Source organism: Oryctolagus cuniculus, chromosome 8, assembly GCF_051225735.1.
Source record: "Oryctolagus cuniculus isolate XC-2025 breed Fujian yellow rabbit chromosome 8, ASM5122573v1, whole genome shotgun sequence".
In the NCBI taxonomy this organism is placed as follows: domain Eukaryota; kingdom Metazoa; phylum Chordata; class Mammalia; order Lagomorpha; family Leporidae; genus Oryctolagus; species Oryctolagus cuniculus.
This window is the reverse complement of record NC_142874.1, coordinates 126,855,884-126,882,121: the sequence shown is the minus strand read 5'-3', so window position 1 is coordinate 126,882,121 and position 26,238 is coordinate 126,855,884. Positions and strand designations below refer to the sequence as shown.

The 26,238-nt window shown below is 35.9% G+C and overlaps 1 protein-coding gene across 1 annotated transcript in view; it reads right to left on the bottom strand.

Annotated features, from left to right (window-relative positions):
• Window positions 1–25,898, bottom strand: part of LOC103350787 (transmembrane serine protease 11F) — an 81,368-nt gene extending 55,470 nt beyond the window's left edge. Inside the window, exons 1-2 of the mRNA XM_008267796.5 lie at window positions 25,727–25,898; window positions 7,843–7,915 (exon numbers count right to left, since the gene is read on the bottom strand). Of these exons, the coding sequence (XP_008266018.1) occupies window positions 7,843–7,853 (11 nt within the window). The 5' untranslated portion in view covers window positions 7,854–7,915; window positions 25,727–25,898. The remainder of the gene's footprint in view (window positions 1–7,842; window positions 7,916–25,726) is intronic.
• Window positions 25,899–26,238: the final 340 nt, after the last annotated feature.

The window sequence follows — 26,238 nt, the reverse complement described above, 5'->3', positions numbered from 1 at the left end:
ATTTCAAATAGACGCAACACTAATAAAAAATGGACTCAAAGTCTGTAAGTTTATGAATAAAGAAGAAAACACCTAAGAAGCCATATATCTCATGTTGCCAAAATTGAGTTACAAACAGTGATTAATATTCTTTTTAAAACTAATGTCAACAAGAGGAAGATGATGGCTGAACAGTTAAATGAATTAAAACAAGGAGAAATTAATGGTTTTGCTAATTTTGAAGAAATGGTAATCACCAGCTAAGTTGTCACTGCTCTCATTAGGCCAAGGAGTAAGGAACATAAAAGGAGTCCTAAGCAAGAATTAGTTGCCCAAAAATGAGTAGATCATGAAAGGCAACAAGTCTAAGTCGGTGTTATCCTGTAAAAGGACACATTTCTTGAGTTAATTTTACTGAAATTATTCTGCTCCTTCTGTGAAAAGGTTAACAAACTTGTCTTAACCAATTCATGTGATAATATTCCAGCGTAGCTCAATGCAATATCCTGAAAGTTAATAATTTAAATATAGTGATATGATTTATAAGCTATGTAAAAGATAAAAGAATTGATCTTTCCGTTACCCAGTAGAAATGGTGGCCAGCACCATCTGAAACAATTGAAGATTGAGGTTGGAAGCTGATGTAAAATCAGGGACCAGGGATCACCATAGAGCACAATGATTAGTAGAAAGAGGAATGATAAGAGGAAGAGAAAGGCAGGCAGTAGGGTCATAATGTGGCAGGAAACGTCTCACCGATTTAGTAGACAGGAGAGCAAAGATGATTCACTGGCGCTGAGGCTGATGTAGTTCCGAGGCGGAATCTATGCTAATACGTCAAATTCAATACTCAATAGGTCTCCACAGTCTGCTCAGGTTTAGGCATAAGACTGAAATAATGAGTTCAATGTGAAAAAGGGAGCAACAAAAAATAACCTGATTTTTAATCTATTCTTGAAAAAGCCCTTATCAAGATAAAGCTGTTGACATTTTTGCTTTGTTTAAATTGCTTCTCTTGTGATATGACACTGATGTATTACAATAAAAGCCTCATCCATTTTAGGTCTTCCTTTGTGTTCAAGTTTATTTGGCTGATTAAAAAAAGAAGTAAAAAGCTAAGAACAAGAAATTGTCAATTGTTGTAAAAGGGAAACATGCATGAGTTAAGCCAGTTGTTTGACACCTTCTAGAACAAGTGATTAACTGGATTTTTTTTTTTCATTTTTTTGCATTAGTATCTAAACACATCTTTACACTTTGTTTTGCACTGATTTTCTTTTCTATTTTTTTAGCAGTAAATTCTTGCCAACTTGTTCTTTATTATTCATCTATTGGAATGAGTTTAAAATTGACTGATATTTCAGTATCTATGGTATCATATTTTAGACAGTACATGGGATTTTTTTCTTGATATTTAGTTTTTAAAAACCATGTATCCTATAGATTGTCATAGATGTTCCACATATTGTATTCAAGAAAAATAAAACTTTGTAAATTTGAGCTATATGAACTTGCCAGTATTATATAATTTTAAACTATAAAAGGGGAGATTTCATCATATGCACTTGTAGATTATATTATATATTTTCTAAAATTATATTTTAAACTAGTTAAATTTTATTGTATGTAAGATGTCTAAGATATGGGTTGCTGTCTTGGCAAAGTTTTTTTTTTTTTTTTTTTTTTTTACAGGCAGAGTGGACAGTGAGAGAGAGAGACAGAGAGAAAGGTCTTCCTTTGCCGTTGGTTCACCCTCCAATGGCCGCCGCGGCTGGCGCGCTGCGGCCGGCACACCGCGCTGATCCGATGGCAGGAGCCAGGAGCCAGGTGCTTTTCCTGGTCTCCCATGGGGTGCAGGGCCCAAGCACCTGGGCCATCCTCCACTGCACTCCCTGGCCACAGCAGAGGGCTGGCCTGGAAGAGGGGCAACCGGGACAGAATCCGGTGCCCCGACCGGGACTAGAACCCGGTGTGCCGGCGCCGCTAGGCGGAGGATTAGCCTAGTGAGCCGCGGCGCCGGCCTGTCTTGGCAAAGTTTTACAAATTGTTGAATGCCTCGAAGGAGACTGTTTTCAAATTTTGAGCAATAATAAAAATTAATTACAAAATTTAAAACACTTTGCTACAAAGTTAGACAAATCAATACATTTTAAATATTGGCAACTACAGGGAACAAGTGGGACCAAAGTTGTGTTCTGACACTACTGAAAAACATGATGCATAGAATCCAAAACAACCGTCTGTTCTAAACATCTCTAATTTGTCTGAATTGGATTTTGACTACCAATTTTGAAAGTGAATGTTCCTGAACTACCAAGAGTTTATAATGCTTCAAAACAAATAATGAAGATTTATCATGATTATATCATTCAAGAGTATAGAATCTTTCTTTTTATTTGTCCCTAAATATACATCTATCATGCCAACCACCTAACTCCATGGTACTCCAAAGACATAATATTGACGATACTACAGAGATAAAATATCCCTTTTAAAGATAGACTATTTTCTTGATCAAGATATTGATTTTCATGCAACCTTCCCATGTTAAAAAAAAAATCTTTAATGTATTTAGTTGATAGGGAGAGAGATAGAGAGAGGGAGAGCTCCGATCCACTGGTTTTCTCCCCAAATGCCCAACATATCCAGGCCAAAGCTGGAAAGTAGGAATTCAGTCCAGGTCTCCCATATGGGCAGCAAGGCCCCAACCACTTGAGTCTTTATTGCTGCCTCTCAGCGTCTTCATTAGCAGGAAGCTAAAATCAGAAGCAGCACTAAGTATCAAACAATGCATTGTGACATGGGACATGGGCATTTTATCTGCTAGGCCAAATATCAGCCCAATCTCCTACATCTTCCTAGTGTTAAGCTCTTTGTAGGAGCCGGTGCTGTGGCGCAGAAGGTTAAGCCTCCGCCTGCTGTGCCAGCATTCCATATGGGCTCCAGTTTTAGTCCAGGCTGCTCCTCTTCTGATCCAGCTGTCTGCTACCACCTGGGAAAGCAGTAGAAGATGGCCCAGGTGCTTAGGCTTCTGCACCCATGCAGGAGACCTGAAAGAATCTCCTGACTTCTGATTGGCGCAGCTCTGGTTGTTGCACCAATTTGGGGAGTGAACCAGTGGATGGAAGACCTCTCTCTGTCTATCCCTCTCACTCTCTGTAACTCTACATCTCAAATAAATAAATAAAAATCTTTAAAAAAAAGATTTTTGTAGAGTTAAGATTCTATTTACAGCTTCACCTGTGTTCTCTAAAGCATAGTGGGGAACTCTCTCAGTATTAAATGTTTTCAAAATACATTTCACAAATTTGAGCTTCATTTATTTTCCAATAAAGAAAAATAGATCATAAAGTGTTATCATATAAACTTAATAGCTACTTTTTAAAAAAGCTAACAGTGGGGTGGGCATGGTGCTGCAGTAGATTAGGCCATCACTTGAAACACCCACATCCCTTAGTGGAGTCCCTGAACTTTTTCTCCCACCTCTAATCTGATCCAACTTCCTGCTAATATGCTTCCTGGTAACAACAGATGATGCATCAAGCACTTGGGTCTCTGCCATCCGCTTGGGAAACCCAGAAAGACTTCTGAGCTCCTGCTTCAGCTGGGTCCAGCCCTGGCTGCTTCAAGCATTTGGAGAGTGAATCAGCAGAGGAAAGATTCTCTCTCTCTCTTTCTCTCTCCATTTCAAATAAAAATAAATAAATAAATTTTAAACATTTTAATAGCTAGCAGTTCAATACATTTACCTCATACTTATCATACTGATAATTCATGTCTATTTGTTATGCCTGTTTCTTGAGATTGCAAACACAGTAAAAGTAGTGAACATGTTTGTTTTCTCATATCTGTTTATGTCTATGTTTGTTTCTGTGTATCTGAGAGATATATGTGTACACACAGGATATATACACACAACATACAGGTGTACATCTATGTAATAGATGCATAGGCATATTTGTATCTATATGTGTGTGTGATGCTTACTAGTACAGTATAAGCTAGTATAAGTATTTGTTGAACTGGTGGATCAATGCAGCTTTAAAACCTATTCTGAGCACTTATCTAGCACTTTCATCTCATCAACAATAAGTCTCCATTAGCATCATGCCACAAATTTACTTGGAATAAACTCTCTCCACTCTTTAGCTTTTTGTTTACTTTTTGAATTACTGTGTCTCAGATTTCTTATGGACCTTCTTTAATAGATTTGTAAAGAAGAGTAAACTGAACATTTTTATTTACTCCTGGCCTTTCCTCTTTTCTCAGCACCTGTCCTTTGGTTTTACTCATTTGTGATCCTAAGTCAACACACAAATATTGAGAGTCCACTGTGGGACAGACAATGTCTTTGGAATACAGAGAACTCTCTGTTGAACAGTGGAGACACAATTGAAAACAAATAATTAACATCCAGGTAGAGAAGTGTCAACAGAAATATACACAGTGTGTGATGCAAGATTGAAGAGGATGACAGGAATAATTAAGATGTAATGGTAAGAGACAAATTTCATAGTAACTTCTATCAGAATTTGACATTAGACTAGAGGGCTTCACCAAATGTGGGTAGGAGCATTGGCTGTAGGCAGGAGAATCAGCATGTGCCTGAGAATCTCTCTGCCCTTCACTTCATTGAGTTCTTTACCTGGACTCAGATGGCAATGGAGTGACAGAGTGCGCTGTTGTCAATGGTTCCAAATTGTGAATCTCATCATTTCTCCATCCTGCCCATATTTTTACTCAACTCTCATAATAAAATCAGAGACTTTAATCTGGTACAAAAGGATGTCCATAGGCAGATCAATCACTTGTCAATCACATCAGTTTCATCTGACAATTTCCAGAATGTACTGGGGAGTGTATTTCAAGCCTCATGACTTTTGGAAGTGTTAAGTCCTTTGAGCCTAGAATATGTCCTTTCTTCTTTAAATACTTCCTCCTCTCTCAATCATTACATATTCATGAAAGCTTTTCTGAGATTGAGTGGGAAGCTCCAGAGTAATACTTCTTTTTTTCATATTTATCAGATTGTGTCATCGGAGTGTAACCTCTTGGTTTGCCTCTTGCCAGTAAGATATCTACTAGCTGGAAACCATCTCTCTTATCTCTGCCTCACTTGTATAGAGCACCAAATAAAGGGATCAGTAAACCAAGATTAATAATCTACTCTTGGGATAATATAAAAGATTACCAAGTGTCTTAATGTTCTCCATATCAATTAGCTATTGATTGTTTGAAATCATAGAATTAAGCATTCAGAAGGATTTTAGGATTCTCTAGTGCAATAGTCTAAAAATATTTCCCATAACCTATAGCAACAGGGAATATTCATATATCCAAAACAACAACTCCTCTATATAATACTTAGAACTTGAGATGTAGTAAAAATATAACAAAATTATTGTCAGGTACTATTTCAATTCCACTTAAATATAGCAAAGAATAAAGCAAAACTTAATAATGCCCAAATAAATCAAATAATTAGTAAACCAAAAATAGCTACATGCTTACCCACAAAAATGATTCCATGGTACACTGACAATGACAAGATCTCCTACCTTGTTTAGTTCTCTGTAAACTCTGCACATTTTATAGATAGAGGCTTAGTCTTAGTAGGTAAGTGACAAGTCCAAACAAGTGAGTCTAAAGCTGGGTATAGAAGTATAGAACACACCCAAATATCATGCTGCTCTCTTTCTACTTCACCACAATGAGAAAGACTCATTCATTCTTGTGATCCCAGATTGCTTTGGTAAAAGGCTTTTACTAATGAATTCAATGAACCCTCTAACCTTCCATCTTAAATATGATACTGGTCTAGGATCCTATTGGAAGGGATCCTGAAAATCCTCAAAACTATACTCTGAATTAAAGTTGACAATGCTTCAATATAGAAATTTCATATATCTGTAAGGAGCTTTAGGAGTATAAATGTGAGTGAATAAAGATGATATAAATTTGGAAGAAGAGGACCAGGCTGATAAAAAAGTCGCACCATGGAACAGATGGTTGGCACACTGGTTAGATGCTGTGTGGGAGCACCTGGTTGGAATCTTAGCTGCTCCACTTCTGATTCAGCTTCCTGTTAATGCACAGTCTGGGAGAAAGAAGTGATGACTAATGTACATGAGTCTCTCTCGTCCATGTGGCCCAGCCCTGGCTCTTGTGGGAATTTGGGGAGTGAATCAGAAAAACTCTCTTTCTTTGTCTCCCCATCCCTTATCTCTATCCCTCTGAATTTCAAGTAAAAATGAAAAGTAAAAAGTAAATAAATTTTAAAAAGTCATGCCCCCAGCACCGCGGCTCACTTGGCTAATCCTCTGCCTGCAGCACCAGCACTCCGGGTTCTAGTCCTGGTTGGGGCCCCAGGTTCTAGTCCCAGTTGCTCCTCTTCCAGTCCAGCTCTCTGCTGTGGCCCGGGAAGGCAATGGAAGATGGCTCAAGTCCTTGGGCCCTGCACCCGCGTGGGAGACCAGGAGGAAGCACCTGGCTTCTCCTGGTCTCCCATGCTGATCAGCACAGTGTGCTGGCCGTAATGGCCATTTTGGGGGGTGAACCAACAGAAGGAAGACCTTTCTCTCTGTCTCTCTGTCTCTCTCACTGTCTAACTCTACCTGTCAAAAACAAACAAACAAAAAAAAGTCATGCCCCAAACTTTTGAAATAAATGGGTATGACAGAATAAATTCTTTGCTAATTTTTTAAAAAGTGAAATTGGTATAATATTTTATATGAATCTTTATTAAACATAAAAACGAGTTTTTTCTATTGCATATTTTGTTTTGTTCTGTCTTGATAAATAATAAGTACATACTCTCATATTTAACAAGTACAGGTAACATGATATATGATGATATTGTGAAAGGTCACTAGGAAAATCTCTGTATGAAATGCACTGTCTTCCTCAGTCTCATACTGTTACTCGAAAGTAAACTAGAGAGAGCAAGAACATTCATAATTTAAGAGCGTCAGAGCCTACAGGCTTAAAGTATTTTATTTAATTGAAGACAAAAAGCAAATGACTGAACAATTGGAGATTATCACAAGACCGTGATTAAGTCTGAAACATCAGTCAGCACAGAACTAGTGAGAAATTCATTGCGATTAAGAATCTCTTTGAGAAACAAGTTAAAACTAAGCAGGAGTTTGAATGAAGTCACTCATCAAATGTCAACTATTCATTTCTGCACTTGATCTTAGTCAAAAGGCCAAGGAGCGATCAGCTATTTATTTCTGATCCTATAAGACAGTTGCCTAAATTTACATAAATATAAATATGTATACACCCTTCTTTACCTTAAATTCAATAATTAATCAATGCTCAATTATGACAAATGTCACATATAGTCTATATTTTGTTAATTTAACAAATATTTACATATGAGTATTTTAATTTTAATCATTTCAATAAGGTGAAATTTGCAATAAATCCATTGTTACTATACTTTCATTTATTTACATTTTAAAAACACAAATTCTAATTCACTCTCATCTAAAATTTAATTTGATTATATGGAATGCATGCATAAAAATGTTAACCATGTTATTAAACATATGAAATAAATTAAATGAAGTATGTTAACACTTTATTCTTTGAAACATGGGCTTTTCAAAGTTTTTAAATATAATATAGTCAACCTATTACTCATGTAATTTGTATTGCTATTATTTAGAAAGGACCATATATTAACCCCTTTTATTTAAAAAATATTACTTTTCAAAAAACAACAAAATAAAATTCAAACACATGCAGAAGTTATTTTAAAGCAATCGATATCAGCCAGCATCTGCATTGCACGTCACAGCAGTGCAGTGGTAAACTTCTGTCCCCACTGACAGCCCTTAGTGAGAAAACAGTACTTACGCGTACATCATGGACCCAGGACTGGGGCAGCTTCTATTCAGTCACCATCTGATCTCTATCAGCCAGGTCAGGGCTGGGAGGATAAAAATAATGACAGGCATTGGCAACAAGAAAGGGAACAAGTCCTACAGGTTAAGTGACTGAAGTCTGCGGTCTTGATACAGCCCGATAAGAACATGATCAGTTTTGTGCCATCTGGCTACACACAATGAAGTAATCGGCAATATTTGCCTAGAGAAGCTCCAAGCGATAGAGTGCTCAGAGCGAGCAACTACCCATGACTCAGAAGGCCATACTTTTCCGGTTGGGGAGGTATGATCAGCATTGAGGTGTGGCCCCAATTCAAAAACAAACAAACAAAAAAACCAAGGGCAAAAACTCCACTAGAGCCAGAGATGACTCTTCTTGCTTATTCATGGGAAATGCTCATGTCTTCCCTGTGAGGGAATCATGAGGTGTGGTAGAGGGGACCACACCTGTCTACGGACCCAGGAACCCCGTCTCGGAAGCCCTGGTGGGGAGGTCATAAGCAAGCAGTTCAATTTGTCGGGACTTAACTTTCCTCACAAGTAGGAAGGCAGGACTGTAGGAGCTTTTTCTAATTCTATCCATTTTAGTGTTGAAAATTATAGATTTTATTGAAAGAGCTTATTTACCCTCAAAAAGGCACTAAAAGGAGAATAAGAAATAAACCAAAAAAACCTAAACCTTCTTTCCCACTTTCTCATTCTTAGGAATACCGTGGTCCATCTTTGTGGTGTGAGTTCTCCAGTGTTTATATATAAATATTTCCTTTCAATTCAGAGATTTTAGTCTGAATGTATGACCTTCTGAGATCAATAAATTTACAGGATAGATATTACAATTTCAAAGGGTTCACAATCAGGAAATACTAAAGAAACAAAAGAAAAAAGCTATAAACATGCATTTCTTTTATTCACAGAGTACCTTTGCTAAAATAGTACAAATATATAATAAATTCAATCTTAACATTAGTGTGCTGTACATTGTGATTTAATGCTATAACTAGTACTCAAACAGTATTTTTCACTTTATGTTTCTGTGTGGGAGCAAACTGTTGAAATCTTTACTTAATGTATGCTAAACTGATCTCCTGTAAATAAAGATAATTGAAAATGAATCTTGATGTGAATGGAAGGGGGGAGGGAGTGGGAAAGGGGAGGGTTGCGGGTTGGAGGGACGTTATGGGGGGGAAAGCCATTGTAATCCATAAGCTGTACTTTGGAAATTTATATTCATTAAATAAAAGTTTAAAAAATTATAACATCATAATAAAGCATTAATAGGAAATATATTTTCCAAGACATTTAACAAATGGAAAAAAGCAGTTTGAATAAATATCAACAATGTAAAAAAGATACATGACAGTATAATTTTAAGTAGTGATTGGGGACGGCGTTGTGGCGCAATGGGTTAACGCACTGGCTTGCTCCACTTCAGATCCAGCTCTCTGCAATAGCCTGGGTAAGCAGAAGATGGCCCAAGTTCTTGGGCCCCTGCACCCACATGGGAGAACCGGAAGAAACTCCTGGCTCCTGGCTTCGGATCGGTGCAGCTCCGGCCATTGCGGCCATCTGGGGAGTGAACCAGCAGATGGAAGACATCTCTCTCTCTGCCTCTTCTCTCTCTATGTAACTCTGACTTTCGAATAAATAAATAAATATTTTTAAAAAAGTAGTGATATACTGGATGTGATTTGCCAATATTTTATTGAGGGTGTTTTACATCTGATTCTTTAGCTCTCTCCTCACTTCTAAAGTTGGCATTTAGTACTGTAAGTTTCCCTCTCAGCATTGCGTTAGCTGTGTGCTGTGTGTTTTGGTATGTGATCGTTTCATATTCATTAAATATTTAAAAGTAAAAAAAAAAGTAGTGATAAAAATAAGTAATTCACAAAAATTAGCATTCACTTTATACTGATAATATCATTTTAACTTAGCAAAAGTAACTTTTTGGAGCATTGATTTTTTTATCTGAAGTAAAATATTTCAAAATCTAACAAAAGGGTACTAGAAAAATTATATAAGTTTCAGTGTATGAATATAACTCATTATTATTTTCACTGTCAAGTAATATAGTTTAGCTACAGAAGCACTTGAGCTATTGAAATTAATGTTATTTAAATATTCCTTTAAGATGGGTTTAACATTTACTTGAAATATTCCTCATTAATAAATTAGTATTTTCATAATCCTTATTTACTAAAAATCATAAAAATGATTTCAATCCTTTATATGAGCAAATAATAACACAGAAGAAGATAAACTCTTTGGCTTAACTGGAGGAAATTAGGAAGGAAATATTAAAGAACTGGAGGAAATACAAGAAGCTCATCCACATTAGTACATGAATCAGCTTTGAGGAATCAAGAAGGAGATAAGAGCTGTGTATGCATTTCTTGTCTTTGTTAATAAAATTATCATTTTCTTATTAAGTTATAGGACTTGGGGAAGAGAAATTTGAGATATAGAAATATATGTTTTAAACACATTTAAACAGCTAAAGATGGTGGTAGAAGCTATTTCATTTTTAAAAGCTAAAAAATAGAAATTTAACAGTCTCCCTCAAGAATTTTTCCTATTGGGTCAATATTTAAAGTTATTTTGTACTTGGTTTTAAAGATGGCATTTCTTTGTTTTTGTTTTTCCCCCTTCTTCTGCTTCAATGTAAATGTAAGCTAGCTCACTTTTACTCTCTGAGCTGATGTCTTTTTCAAGGTGGGGTTGCAGTATAACAGCATCTTGAAGAAGATGTCTGGATCTGGTTCCTGGCACTGTCACTAATTACCAATGTGAACTTGAGAATATTCTTAGCCTTTCTACATCTCAGTTTCTCCATGTGTAAATTGGAGATACTGGTTGTATCTAGTTTAAATGAGATAATAGGTTTAAAGTACTTAAACAGTTTCTGGCACATAATAAAACCCTGAAAAATGCTAGGTAGTTTAGTCTCTCAAACTCTGTATTCATTCCCTCTAGAATTAGTAGTGCGTTGTCAATTGTCTTCCATGGACTTAAAATGTGGTATTTTCCAAACTTTTATGTTACATTGCTTTCTTTTCAGCAATGTATTGTCAGTAATTCTTACCTTTAATTGTAAGAAATAATAGAATAATTGATCTGTTATGTTCTAACCAATGTAGCATATGAGGATTGTTAAAGAATAGTTTTCACAAGGTTGGCTAACTTATGGTGAGGTTTGTTAGGGATTAGTAATTTGTATCATAAAAGTAAAATTATTGCATGTAAATTTTATTTCTTTGGTTCTTAGAACCCTCCAACACATGTTGCCACCTGGAGTAGGTACCGCACTGGTTTCTACGGTTGAAGTGCTGATTGATTTATTATGTCACAAGACAATTAGTGTATTATGCAAAAGGTCAATGTGGAAAAGTCAACAATATGATGACATGATACCAGGACATCAAGAGGAAAGTTAAGAAACTCCCAAATTAATTGTGCTTCTGATTGTCCATAATCAAAGGAAAGAAGGGAGAACTATAGCTTTTAGGATTGACTCTATTAAAAAATTAGAGATATTTTTCTATAATTGTAGGTATTGTAATAAATTAACCTTTTGGTTTTTTTATTTGAGAGGTAAAGTTACAGACAGAGAGAAGGAGAGACAGAGAGAAAGGTCTTCCATCCGCTGGTTTACTCCCCAGATGGCGGGGAACAGTCGAAGCTGGGCTGATGAAAAGGAGCCAGGAGCTTCTTCTGGATCAGGGTGCTGAAGTACTTGGGCTATCTTCCACTACTTTCCCAGTTACATTGGCAGGGAGCCTAACTATTTCATTTTAGAGACTTTGTTTTAAATCAAAATATCTATTTCACAGATAAGAGAAAGAAATCACGTTTACATTATCACTATAAATAGAATATAAATAGTTTACTTCATTATAATCATTTTCAAAGTTGGAGACATATTCTATTATAACTCAGATATAAAGTACGAAAACAATATCCTTGCTGGCAAGTACCTGTAATACTCGCTACCAAATGTATCTATCAGTTTCAACCAGTACGGTGAAATTGCAGGAAGTAAAACAGATGATTCTTTGAATAAATTCCTCATGGTTTGGGGGATCTCTATTTTGCCAATATGTAGTTTAATCAAGTGAAATAAAAAATGAAGAAGCTATTGATTTTGATACCCTAAAAACTTTCACAACTGAAAAATATTACCAAATTTCAATACTTTTCGTATTTGAAAATATTGCTATTTAGTAAGTTACTTTATAATGATTATAAAATATATTTTAACATTTTTATTTGTAGAGTTCACTTCTTTATACTTTGTGATCCAACTGTCATGTAGCTAAGTTTTCCTAAAATCTTTGCAGCTATGAAAAAAGAATAGTGCTAACATATTGAATAGACTAACATCAGCAGCACTGATGAAAATATATTCCCATTAATCAAATAGCCATTTATTTTCTTTCTTTAGGGGATGTTATTGGAAAATATTGTATGTATAAATTGTTTGACCCTTTGGAAAAAGGAGTTTCTATTTTTTATGGGCAAGAGTAAATATACTTCATATTTGCCCTCAAAGCTCACCATTTTTAAAATTTATATAAGGAGAACATATTTCATGATTTTTGTGATAACATACTTTCAATTTACTTTATAATCACAGACTTAATCCTTCCCTAAATAAATAATTGAATAACTAGAAAGTAGAAACACCACTATTCTGCAGGAGTATAGAGAAAGACTATAAACAATAATCACATCTCAAAATGTCAATTTCACTCATATACATTACTTTTTTGGGGTAATTTCTATATTAGCTACCAAAATCAGAGAAAACATATGTTATTTGTCTTTTTTTTTGGGGGGGGTCTGGCTTATTTCACTTAGCATTATGGTCTCCAGTTTCATCCATTTTGTTGCAAAAGATGGTATTTCATTATTTATTATGGCTAAGTAATATTCCATTATACATTTCCTTTGGGTAAATTCCCAGGAATGGGATAGCAGGGTCAAAAATTTTCAGAAATCTCCAGTTTGTCTCCCGCAATGTTTGTACTAGTTTACATCCTCACCAACAGTGTATTATGGGACTTTTTTCTCCATTTCTTCACCGGTATTTGTTGTTTTTTGATTTGGATATTATATCCATTCTGACTTGGTAGGTTTTATTTGCATTTCCCTCATAGCTGGTGACCCTGAGCATTTTTCCCATGTGTCTGTTGACCAAATGTATTTTATCCTTTGAAAAATGTCTGTTAATATCCTTAGCACATTACTTAGCTGATTGTCTGTTTTGTTGCTGTTGAGTTTCTTGAGCTTCTTATATATTTTGGGTATTAATCATTTATCAGATGTATAGTTTACAAATATTTTATCTCATTGTGTTTGTTGCCTTTTCATTTTGTTGAATTTTTCCTGTGCTGTGCAGAAACTTAGCTTGATGCAATCCCATTTGTCTTTTTTTGTTTTTGTTGCCTTTCTTCAGTAATTTCTATTGTAATAGAACACTTAATTAATTTTAAGGCAAATTTCTGGAAATCGCTTTATTGTACTCAGTAATATATCCATAGTTTATAGATTATCTGTTTTCAAAATCATGTTTTCAGGGCCAGCGCTGTGGTATAGCAGATAAAGCTGCCTCCTGCAGTGCCAGCATCCCATATGGGTGCCAGTTTGAGTCCTGGTTGTTCTACTTCCAATCCAGCTCTCTGCTGTTGCCTGGGAAAACAATAGAAGATGGCCCAAGTCCTTGGGCCCCTGCACTCACGTGGGAGACCCAGAAGTTGCTCTTGGCTCCTGGCTTTGGATCGGCACAGCTCTGGCTGTTTTGGCCAGTTGGGGAGTGAACCATCGGATGGAAGATCTCTCTCTGTCTCTGTCTCTGTCTCTATCTCTCTACCTCTGGCTCTCTGTAACTATGGCTTTCAAATAAATAAATTAATTTTTAAAAAATCATGCTTTCAACACTGGTTCTCTAAAAGGTCTAGGTCTATTAGACAAGGACTTAATAACATCTGTGTTAACTTTTTTCATGTGGTTGAGGAAGTCTAAGAATGTGTGTTTCTAGGGCTGTATGTAATAACCTGTATCTAATGACTAACACTTGCTAACTTTAAAAAGAAAAATTGAGTCTGGTACCTAACCTGATAAGCAGCTTGAAAGCTAGAGCCTAGGGTATGTAATAAAGGAAAAAATAAAATAACATACTTTGTAATGCCAAGGATCCTTCTACCATAAAATATAACATTAAAATTATCCTCTGAATATGATGATAACATCAAAATCAAATGGCAAAATCACAAATGGCCAAAGTGATTCAAGAAGACTTTCCCTGAGCCTTCACTGACAGTATCCATCTTCAGAAAGAATAGATAGATAATTAATGTCTGAGATCATTGGAATATCCAGTGAACAAGGATTAGCCAAATTCACCATCAGAAAAACAAACAAAACACACAAAAAAATACCATCTTGAAAACCTTTCTGAACAGTACACTTACATCATCATGCTAAAGGTGAGATTGCATTTCTTTCACAATGATTTCCCTACATCAAGCTTATGAACTGGAGACTCTGCATCTGGGTTTTTAACTTCATCTTCCATGTAAAGGCATCCAGTTTTCCAGGCATATTCTTCCCCAGGAACTGGTGCATTTCCTAGACTATAGGAGTTATCACTGCCTTTCTTTCTGATCAGGATTCACTTTGTCATAGAGCCATGATATATTTTCTGAATTTCTTATTGTGCACCATTTACTGTCAGAGGGACAAGTGGCAACTTGCTGGCCCACAGGTTGAAGCTTTGTACTAAGTTGTTGCTGTGGATTCATTCTGAGAGGAGGAGCGTGGTGGGGGTAAGAGACGCGGTGTCACCACACAGGCCCCGGGAGTCCAGTGAAAGCAGGCCAGAGGTGAGCAGCCCACAGACTCATTTATTTCAGTTGGTACAGCAGCTTATATAAACAAGGAAGCCAATCCGGTCAAGGAGTGGTTCATGCCTTAACCAATCACAGAGCATTGCCAGGAAGGCTCCGTTGCCAGATGGGTTTTGAAGCCATTCCTGAGTAACTGATGCTTGCTTGCCAGTGGCCATCTTGGCATGGCCTTCTCATTTCACCACACTGAGTCTTGCTGAAATGCTTTTATCCAATTTAATTGTTTATTTCCTGGAGCAATTTATTTCTAACCTTCAGTAGTCTCATAATATTATCTGTTTGATCACCTAGGGTATTTTCCTAAAAACATAATGAGGGTGCTAGCTGGAAATGGAGCAGCTGATACTTTTCCCTGTAATTGAGTCAGCAAAGGTGTGAAAGGAGCCACAGGATATAACCACAGGAATTCTTTGGCACTAATCTAAGACATAGAGTATTTCTTCATTGGATTTGTGAACTGAAGGCAATGTTTTGTAGGCATAGAGCTAGGTTGCTTTTTAGAATAGAGGGAGGTAACTGTTTAATAAGAAAAGCTATGTCAGAGATGTCCAAAAAGAAAATCCTTTCTTTCTCTAATCTCTTCCAGGAAAATAAATAAAAAGAAATATGATCAGAAAGCTAGGGAGTCTGGATGATAGAACTGAATGTCATCTCTAAATAATGAAGATAACATCTCTAGATGTTTTGTTCTAGATAGAGGGATAGGTGAATGGATGGATAGGTGATTGGGTAGGCAGGTAGATAGATAGTAGATTGATGATAGATAATTTCAGGATTTGGGTTAGATTCAGGGTCCACTGAAATATCTCAGTCTGGTATATTGAAATTGTCATGAAATTTTGGTTGCACAAGCTCATTTAAGAGTGGGAATAAGAAAGGGAAGAGATGTGCAATTCGGGACATGCTCAAGCTGACTTACCTCAAATGGTAGAGTTAGAAACATACCAGGGGATTCCAATTCAATCCCATCAAGGTGGCGTGTACCAATGCCATCTCACTAGTCCCAGTGATCAATTTCTGTTCACAATTGATCATAATGATAGGACTAAGAACCAAAGGGATCACATAAACAAGAATAGTGTCTGCAAATACTAGCTGATAGAATAAAAAAGGGAGAGAACAATCCAACATGGGAAGCGAGATACACAGCAGACCCGTAGAATGGCAGATGTCCTAAACAGAATTCTGGCCTCAGAATAAGCCCTTAAGGCATGCAGATCTGGCTGAAAAGCCCATGAGAGTATTTCAGGCATGGAAAGCCAAGACACTCTGGCAAAAAAAAAAAAAAAAAAAAAAAACTACAACAAAAAACCTACATGAAAGATCTCCGCGAGTGAGACCCCAGGGGAAAGAACAGGTCATCAAGTACCTTTCTCTGAAGGGAGGAGAGAACTTCCACTTTGACTACGACCTTGTCTAAATATGATCAGAGTTGGTGAACTCACAGGGCTTCCATAGCCTTGGCAGCTCATGACAAGAGCCTAGGGTGATTACTGATGCCATAAACAAGAGTGTCAATTTGTTAGGTCAACAACAGGAGTCACTGTGCACTTACTCCTCATGTAGGATCTTTGTCTTTAGTGTACTGTACATTGTGATTTAATGCTATAACTAGTACTCAAACAGTATTTTTCACTTTATGTTTCTGTGTGGGAGCAAACTGTTGAAATCTTTGCTTAATGTATGCTAAACTGATCTTCTGTATACAAAGAGAATCGAAAATGAATCTTGATGTGAATGGAAGGGGGGAGGGAGTGGGAAAGGGGAGGGTTGCGGGTTGGAGGGACGTTATGCGGGGGAAGCCATTGTAACCCATAAGCTGTACTTTGGAAATTTATATTCATTAAATAAAAGTTAAAAAAAAAGTTTGTGGAAAACTAAATTAAAACTTCATTTTTGTTAAAAAAATTTTAGAAGATATACATAGGTTTTCATAACATACATCTTGGATCTATCATACACTTCAGATTCACAATATATGCTATGATATATAACTTATTAGGAACCATCAAGACAGATGACATTTGAGATTATGTTGATTGATTGCATTCTGGTAGCCTATGTGTAGTGTATAGGAGCCATTAGTGCAAAAATCTGTTGCTCAAATGGTTCTTGCTTTCTTGATGGTTGATCCTTATCTTGAAGCCTCAGGGAGAAGGTGCACAGGGACAATGATTCCTCCATGTGGGAAAGATATTTGCAGATTTTCAGGGTAGTCTTGATGGTGCATACACCCTTGTACTATGCTTTCCTTCTTTACTTTTTTCTTCCATTTATGTCTTTTTTTATAATATGCTTGCAACTGTACTACCTTCTGTGGATAAAACTAAATAACCTGGACAACAAAAGAAGAAATAAGGTGAAGAAAATTAGGAAGAGGAGAGAGAATAGGAGAAGTAGAGAAGGAGAAATGGAAAAAGAAAATCAAGCAGGAAAAGGAAAGGTAGGAAAAAAAGAAAAGCAATGAAGAAGGAGAATAGAGAGGGGAGGGAAAGTGGAGCAAGAAAAGTGGAAGACAATCCAGACCACAATAGAAACATTTTCTTGGCCAAATGGTTCAGTTGTCACAAAATCCTAATGAGAAAATGAAGATCTACATTTAGATGTTGCACACATACATGGTTGCACATCCAAATGCATATATAGTAAATATATTTTTGCATGTGTTTATCTCTAATTATTGAACCATTATATCTGTATAGTCATGAATCCATGTGGTCATCTAAACTACTCAAACCATTGCCATTTTTAGAAATATTCAAGTTAATAATTCTTTTAGAATTATGAGTCAACATTTCATTTAGCTGTGCTTTTAGTCAGTAACAATATTTATTGATAACCCACTATATGACAGTGTGCTAAGTGCTGAATGCACAGTATTCACCAAGTTTAATTTCTGTTTGCAAGGACCTTACAATTGAGCAAAGAACAATATCAAACAAATACAGTGAGTATGTGATGTTAGTAGAAATACAAACTGTTATTGGAGGATAGCTGATTAACACAGCAAAGAGTCTGAGAAGCCAAAGAAGCAACATTTCCTCACTGTGAATATTCACATTGTTTTATTTCATTCTATATTTGAATTATTTTCATTCATTTTTACCTTGCATTTCATATTGTGACAAATAGTAATATCTTTAGTCTCTGTAAAAGCTTAGTAAGACAAGTATGAATATGAATCTACAGAATATTTTGTAGACACAGTAAGTTTGTACATTTTCATAATTCATTACACTCCATATTTATCTCAAAAGGGAGGAGATATAGGAGACAAGGACAAAGGAATCTTTACCCAGTGCTTTATTTTATATATTAGACACACCTAAGCCAAAGGACTCATGAGAGGTTCTGGAAACAGAAGTCCAGTTTTTGTTAAACTGTGTTCACAGCTACAAATCATCCAGTGCTCTCCCATTGTTCTTTCAGCTCTATTTAGGTACTATCATACCTGAGTCTCAAGAATTTTAGTAAGTAACAGCAACTATGAGAAAAGTCATCATTTTAATTCAGATTCTACCTCTTGGATACCCAATGTAAAACAGGTTTGATTTTTCATTTTCTTCCATGAAATATAGGATACATCACTAGGAGACCACACTTTTGCTCAAAACATATGGTCCACATGGAGAAGACACTTAGAAAACATTTCAACATAATAATCAGGTTAAGAAATAGTTTGATCCTTTTGCTCTTTAGTAAATAATATGGAACTAAGATATTCTCTCCAACTGAGCATTTGCAAATGGTATAAAATTATGTATTATTTGCTTCTGGAATTGTTAACTTTTTCAAGCATGGACTAAATTTGTTCTGGTAATTGCCAAGTGATGTATAGGAGAATGCTATCATACGATTCATTCCTTGGACAACTATAAATTTGCCTTATAACTTTTGACTAATACTTTCTATTAAATGGTTAAATGGTATTATCATACCAATTTAAGCTACTTAGACTTGGATGTAGAATGCTATAATTTTTATGGAAAGTGTGATTTCAGAAATTGTATGAATACAAATTTTCTGAGGATAAAATTCAGTTAACTTAGGCAATTAAAGCCACATTGGAAGGAAACCTTGAAAGAGTAACTGAGATATTTTGACTATTTCAAATATTACTCTATTTTATTTTCATGAGAGAGATAAAGACAGTGGTCTGCCATCACTGGCTCACCCCCCCAAATGCTTGCAAGGAAGCGTTAGTAGTAAAAACAGTCTCTTAATGGCTTTGTATGTTGTCTTTCATCAAGAACAGGCTCAATGAAATTCAAACTCCTCTAAGAATCAAACTCATCCTAACCTCATTTCCCATGATACATAGCTATCTTCATGAACCTTCATGTGTAATTAAACTTTGTCATCTTTAAAGTCTGTGACTCATTGTAACTTTGTACATTCTCTTCTCTGACCATAGCCTTCTTCTCACTGGGGTGTCCTCCCTATTATTTTCTCTCACTCAAATGTAACACTTTACAAAAGCCCAACCCAATTACCACCTCCTTAGTGAAATCTCTGACACTTTAGGATAGCAGTTCAAAGTGCCCTTCTGGTTACAGACTGCATGGACTCAAATCTTTGCTTTGCTCCTAACTATGCCACCTTGGCCAAGTCATTTAAACTTTCTGTGCCTCAGTGTCCTAATCAGTAAAAGCAAGATGAAAATAGTGTATATCTTTTGGAAGAGATTCGAGTAGCAAATGAAATAATGAATGTAGATGACTTGGAACATTATATAACAAAAAGTAATCACTCAATAAACATTACGTTATCGATAATTTAGTGGTGCTAACAAATTATTCTCAGACTCTTAGAGCCTCCTCTAGTAGATTTTTCTATCTTGTAATCCATGACACACAGTTTAGACTTTAATGAGATACAGCTTTGTATTACTAACCAGTGCTCTATATATTCTTGCTTTGTCTCTTCAATTGCACTTGAAATCTTAAAGAGCAAAAAAAAATTTTTTTTTGCTTCATAGATGTCTTCTAGTGTATAGGAAATGCCCATTTTAGGTTGTCAATTAACACTTACTGGCTGATTTGTTTTATTCCATTCCAAATTATAATTCCTATTTATGCTTTACATAATATCTAGAAGTTGGAACTGTTATTTTCCTCTTTTACGTTGACCTTAGAAATAAAAAATAACTCTCCATGCTTAAAAATTGCATTTTTAGTTTTCTATAACTCTTTAAGGACTTTTTCTCTCCCATAACTGCTAAAAAAGGCATCTTACAATACAAAATAAAATTCCTTTAAATAATTTCCATGTTTTATTGATGACAGATTTAGGTTTTTGTAGGAGCTTCTATACATATTCATAGCTTGATAAAGAGACTAACTCTGATGTGTATTGACATCCACTGCTGCTATAAAGCAATGACATACTAAGTCTTGGAAAAGTAGCATATTTTGCATGTAGGAAATAAAGGGTTATATTGTCTATAAGGAATTTAAAAACAAAGGAAATTTATTGAAGGTAATGTAGTTACTATGATTACCATGCACCAACCATTCTAAACATCATTGATACAATGTTCCTCCCTGTTGAGAGTAGACTACACCCATTGACACCCCGCCCCCACCATACCTCCTACATCATTGCTCTGAAGCTATCTTTCCGGGAATTAGGATTTTCCTGGTCAACATGAGGATTCTGACCCATCTTAGCACAACTTTTTTTTTTTCTATGTTCTACAGAAATCATTCATTTACATCCAGCAGAGTATGCCACAGACACACATACACACTTTTCACAAAAGTCATCTTTACTGATTACATAGCACGAATTTTGAAAAATATTATTCTAATTTAATCCTTAGGCATTCAAAGTAGAATTACCAAGCAAGATCTAGAATGAAGTAAATAGTTTCTTTAAGATGCTGTGAAGTAGCTGTAATTGAGAAGTGAAACTAAATCTGACTTCTGACATTGAGGGGTGGAAGCAGAAATGAAGGATCTCATTTACTTTCCTTGCCCTCATTTAGTAGTAGGCAGACACCAAAGATAATGGGACACAAAAGCCAATAACCATGCTGAGGAATGGGCAGCCCAAAGACTCCCCATTTTTACTCTTTGAAGTTTCCACTCCCAGATCTGGCCCTCACTTGAGAACCACCTTTCAATTTCTCCCCCACCTCTCTACTCAAGCTCTAAAATATACTTCTGGCAAATTTTGTATTCAATTGCAAATTCTCATAATGCTGAAGTTCAATAATCTCTATTCCTTTCCAAGCCATGAGTTTTGTTTCATTCATCTCTAGTGAGTATACTCATTCTTTGGTTATCTCTTTCACTATCTATGCATAATTCAAGTACCTGTTACTGGAGGAGTGACTTTATGCCTGTAATTCATGAATGAAATCTGTCATGATGCAATATTTGCTGGTCAGGATTTCTTCATGAAAGCTATAGTTAGATGCCTAATTAACAAAGAGATGAGACGTTTATGCTTAATGATACATTTCAAATATTACAAATTATTCTTTCTTATCTACTGTTTGGTTTAGAGTAAAGACCAGTTGTAAAAAGGCAGTTGATCATTATATTATTTCTAGAAATTTATTATACACAACTACAATTTAAAAAATACCCTTCGGTAAAAATTTAAAAGAGGGTGATTTATTCTTGGTTCTACATGAATGACATATAATTACTTTATATCAAGTTAAAAGATGACTCTAAATCTGTTTCAGTAGGAATTGTAGTAATTACAGTTTACAGATTAATATGCATATGTTGTGTATTTTACTAGCTAATGTTAATATAGGCTACCTTTTCTCTGAGCCATGGTTTTCGACACTGTTAAAATGAGGTATCTAACTATTACTCAACAGTTTTGTATATGCTCATGATATAGTATGATATGTATGAAATTATAATGGGACATTTAACTACTGAAGTCTGGCAGCTGAAAACACTACTTGCAGACAATGTGGTTTTCTCCATAGAGAACCCAGACTAATTAAGAAGGAAACTGTTTGTCTGATGAAATGTTTTAAAGTGACTCGATAGAAAATGTAAATATGCCAAATATAATAACTTTATAAGTATTAGCCAACTGTAAGTGATAATAAAGTCCATTACAAGAGCAAAAATTATATAATCTAACCAGTATTCACATTAAGAAATGTCTAAGACCCATGAGGAGAAAACTACCCATTTTAAAAAGAAGATAAAGTACTGTAAAATGTGTGGAAAATACAAAAGAAAGAGACATGAGATATTTATGCAAGTTTAAACATGATTTTTATGTGTGACAATTGGCAATCAACAATTTAACTAATGTAACTTTTTTCAAATATGAAAATTCATATTAGGTTTGAGAATGGGGAAGATGATGAGTAGAGAAGAAAAGAGGAGTAGCAGAGGCAAAAGAGAAGAAAATGGGTGGAAAACAACAATCAAGTGAAAGAAGAAACACAGGAAATCCTGGAAGCTACAATGCTGCAGTGGTCCTTTAGATAGAGACTTTATAAAGTTTCATATCATGGCTCATCAAATGTTTCTTAGTTATAGTCTTTCAGTTCTGTAGTTGAAAAAGCAGTATTACCTAAATAATCACATTTATATGGTATATATGTATATATACATATATAATAAAAAAGTGCAATTAAGCCAGCATTATCTGGAAAATTAAACTAGCATTCTAAATTTAATTTGCAGTATTAAATTTGCTTACATTCATGTCCTGTCTAGTGGGTCAAAGGAATAGCTGGAAGTTTCAAAGATTATTTGGTTAGATCTATAGAGTTGCTATAGCATTGTAATCTAATATTTTTCACTCAAGATCAAAGATTACATGTGCTACAAAGTGGAGAGTTATATAGAATAAGAAGTGCAGGTAAAAGAGTAATTGATGAGGAAAGCAGATTCCAGTTCCCAAATCAGTTATATTACTGACCTTGTCTTTTTTTTTTTTTTTTTTTTTTTTTTTTTTTTTTTTTTGGACAGGCAGAGTTAGAGAGTGAGAGAGAGAGACAGAGAGAAAAGTCTTCCCTTTTCCGTTGCTTCATCGTCGTGCTGTGCTGATCCGAAGCCAGGAGCCAGGTGCTTCCTCCTGGTCTCCCTTGCGGGTGCAGGGCCCAAGGACCTGGGCCATTCTCCACTGCACTCCTGGGCCACAGCAGAGAGCTGGACTGGAAGAGGAGCAACTGGGACTAGAACCCGGGGTGCCGGCGCCGCAGGTGGAGGATTAGCCTAGTGGGCCGTGGCGCCGGCCAACCTTATCTGTTTTCTATCCTCCAATGGGCCCCTGTTTTCATCTCTGCCAAAATAAAATTTGCACTATAACATCTTGGACAACTTTTACTCTTCTAAAAAATTGTAGGTCTATGACTAATCACCTGATCTATGAAAATCCCATAATTGCTCGTATTAGGGTCAAAATGGTGATCATCAAAAAATATATATTGTTAGAGACCCTCAATGTGATTGCAGAAAGAACTAAACTGCTAAATACCTTAGGCCAGGAAAGAAGTATTAATTAAAATGATCAAGTACTACCCAGAGCACTGGCATCACCCTTTTGAAAGCTCCAGATCTGCACAGCCATTAGATGCATCATCACCAAGCTAGATGAGTCATGGACTGTGTCCCTGAATGAAAAAAGAACAGGAACTTTTTGTGGGCTTATATATTTTTAACATAATTTTGAGGTTAATAAACTAGTACCCTATTTTGGCATAGTTCTGTTGTGACTGGTTTCATTTTTACAAAGAATTGAGACAGCATACTCAACAATTTCAGTCTCAGGACTATGGCTTAGGCAGGCTATTTATAAATATGCATCAAATTACAAATTTTGAAGAAGTCATTTAACATATTTACTTGCTGAATATTATATTAAACCATTGTGTATAAGGAATATTTTTATTTTCAAAATGTTTTCAAAAAATTGAGAATACATTTTATATGTGCCTGCTTTTAAATTCAGAGGAATGCAATTTGTTGCTTCCAACAAAGTAGTTTAAGAAAATTCTGTCCCATGTAGATATGTAGTTAGAAGAGAAGAAGGAATGTTTGGAGGATCTTTCCAAACAATTATAAACATTCTTTGATTCTAGTTTAAAATTTGAGTTTTTCAAATTTTAGTTGTAATGTTGAATCTGGAGCCATATAATAATATTTTTATATTTTCTTTTATTAAAATCCATCAGTCACTATCACATGTTGAATGATTTTTTATCATGTATAATTTTATAGTATCCTGAATTAGCTGTTAATGAAGTATTGGTTCATTTGTTTCACAAAATCATGTGAATGTCTAAATCTTGGCACATTCATCAGATACATTTTCAACTATCCTAATGCTAACACCAGTTTAGTTATAAAAGGCTTCAAGTACTAAGAAGCTGCCGATTTCACAAGGAACTATACTAACTTCAAAATTCTGATTTTCACTAGGGAGCTTTATCATTAAGAGCAAATTGTTATTTTTTCCTTTGAAAGGACACATTCACTCATTAACTTTTCATGAATTGTCTACCAATGACAATTATGTTGAAATAAATGTTTGTCAGTTCCTTTTTATAAAGCAACCATGGTGTGGCATATCAGATAATCATAATTTCAGCTTTCAAGTCAGACACAGAACTTCCCTTGTGGACCACTGTAATGCAACATTTAGTAGAAATGTTTATACATGATTTCTCTCAGCATACTAAAACAATTTGTACTCAAGATTTAATAAGTGATAAATAATTTGTACTACTTCATCAAGTACATTTTTTGGGCTGGAGTTGTGGTCCAGCAGGTTAAGCCACAGTTTATGACATCAGCATACCATATGAGCACTAAAAACCAGCTGCTACAGTTCTGAACTAGCTCCCTGCTAATGCACTTGGGAGAACAGTTGGAAAATGGTCCAAGAACTTGAGCCTTTGCCACCCATGTGGGAGACCTGAATGAACTTCCGGGCTCCTGGCTATAGTCTGGCCCAGCCTGAGACGTTGAGGCCATCTGGGAAGTGAACCAGTGGATGGAAGAGTCTCTTTCTTTCTCTGACTCTTCCTTTTTCTCTGTAACTTTCAAATAAGTAAATAAATCTGGGGCAGGCGATGTGACCTAGCTGATAAAGCTGCTGCCTGTCGTGCTGACATCCCATATGGGTGCCGGTTCGAGTCCCCACAGCTCCACTTATGATGCACTTCTCTGCTATGGCCTAGGAAAGCTGTGGAAGATGGCCCAAGCCCTTGGGCCCTGCATCTACATGGGAGACCCAGATGTTGCTCTTGGCTCCTGGCTTCAGATTGGCGCAGCTCCAGCCATTGCAGCCATCTGGGGAGTGAACCAGAGGATGGAAGACCTCTCTCTCTCTCTCTCTCTCTCTCTCTCTTTCCCTCTCTCTGCCTCTATGTAACTCTGCCTTTCAAATAAATAAATAAATTTATTTTTATAAATAAAATTTTTATAAATAAAAATCTTATTTTTAAAAAAGAACATTTCTGAGTGAAACTGCATTTTATTTTTCTGGATGACTGGGAAGTGACAACTGTCATAATGACTCCTGGAGCAGTTTGATGCCAATGCCTTGATTTGCAGTTTTGCTCAGCACTGTGATTGCTCCATCAGCACAAATGTTGATACAATGAAAACCACAAATGATGCCTTCATGTGAGTATGCAAATGGTTTTGATTTGAAACCCCAAAAGTCTCAGATTCTCCGGCAGTCTGTGGCACACATTTTGAGAAACACTGAATTAAACTTCAAATATAAAAAAGAGGCCTTCTTCTCAAAATATTTCTAAATTGACTAGAGATCAATTTAGGTACATTTCTAAACATTTAAAGTTCTAGTGGAGAGGGAAAAAACTGAGCAGGAGACAATTTAAATGCATGTGTAAGAAGTACATTAAAAAAAATTCCAACAAAAGAAAATACAACAGGGAATACAACAGAAAAACAAATGGATTCCAGACTATGCACTCACCCCTTTAACTATTGTTTTCCATACCTGGTAGTTTATAGTCTTGAAATGGTTCTGTCATTGGATAACATCTACGTCCTTGGCTGGCGGTTGTTGGCCCTGGAAAGAACACTCTAGAATCTTCCCTTAGAGATCCAAGATCAATAAAGGACTTGCAGAGTCACCTTCCTTCTCCCAGGCCTTAACACTGTAAGTCTGTGTCAGTGATGGGGCATGGTTTCAAAAGGGTTCTTGCCCATCTGAAACTGGTCACATGCCATCTTTGTTTAGCCAATCATAGACCCGTGCTAAAAATAACAACTGGTCGATTGAGGTGTCATCTAACACGCCTGTGAGCACCACTATCATTATTCATGGCTCACTTCCAGAGAGCTGTGAGGACAGCATGTATCCCATCAGGTCTTACAGCTTCCAAAATGTAGAAAGGAAGCACTAGTATTCCCACTTTATACAAGAGTTATGTAACTTAACCAAAGCTTCATAGAAAGTTAGCAGTGAAAATATTGATGAAAGAACTTAGATATTGAATCATTTCAAGA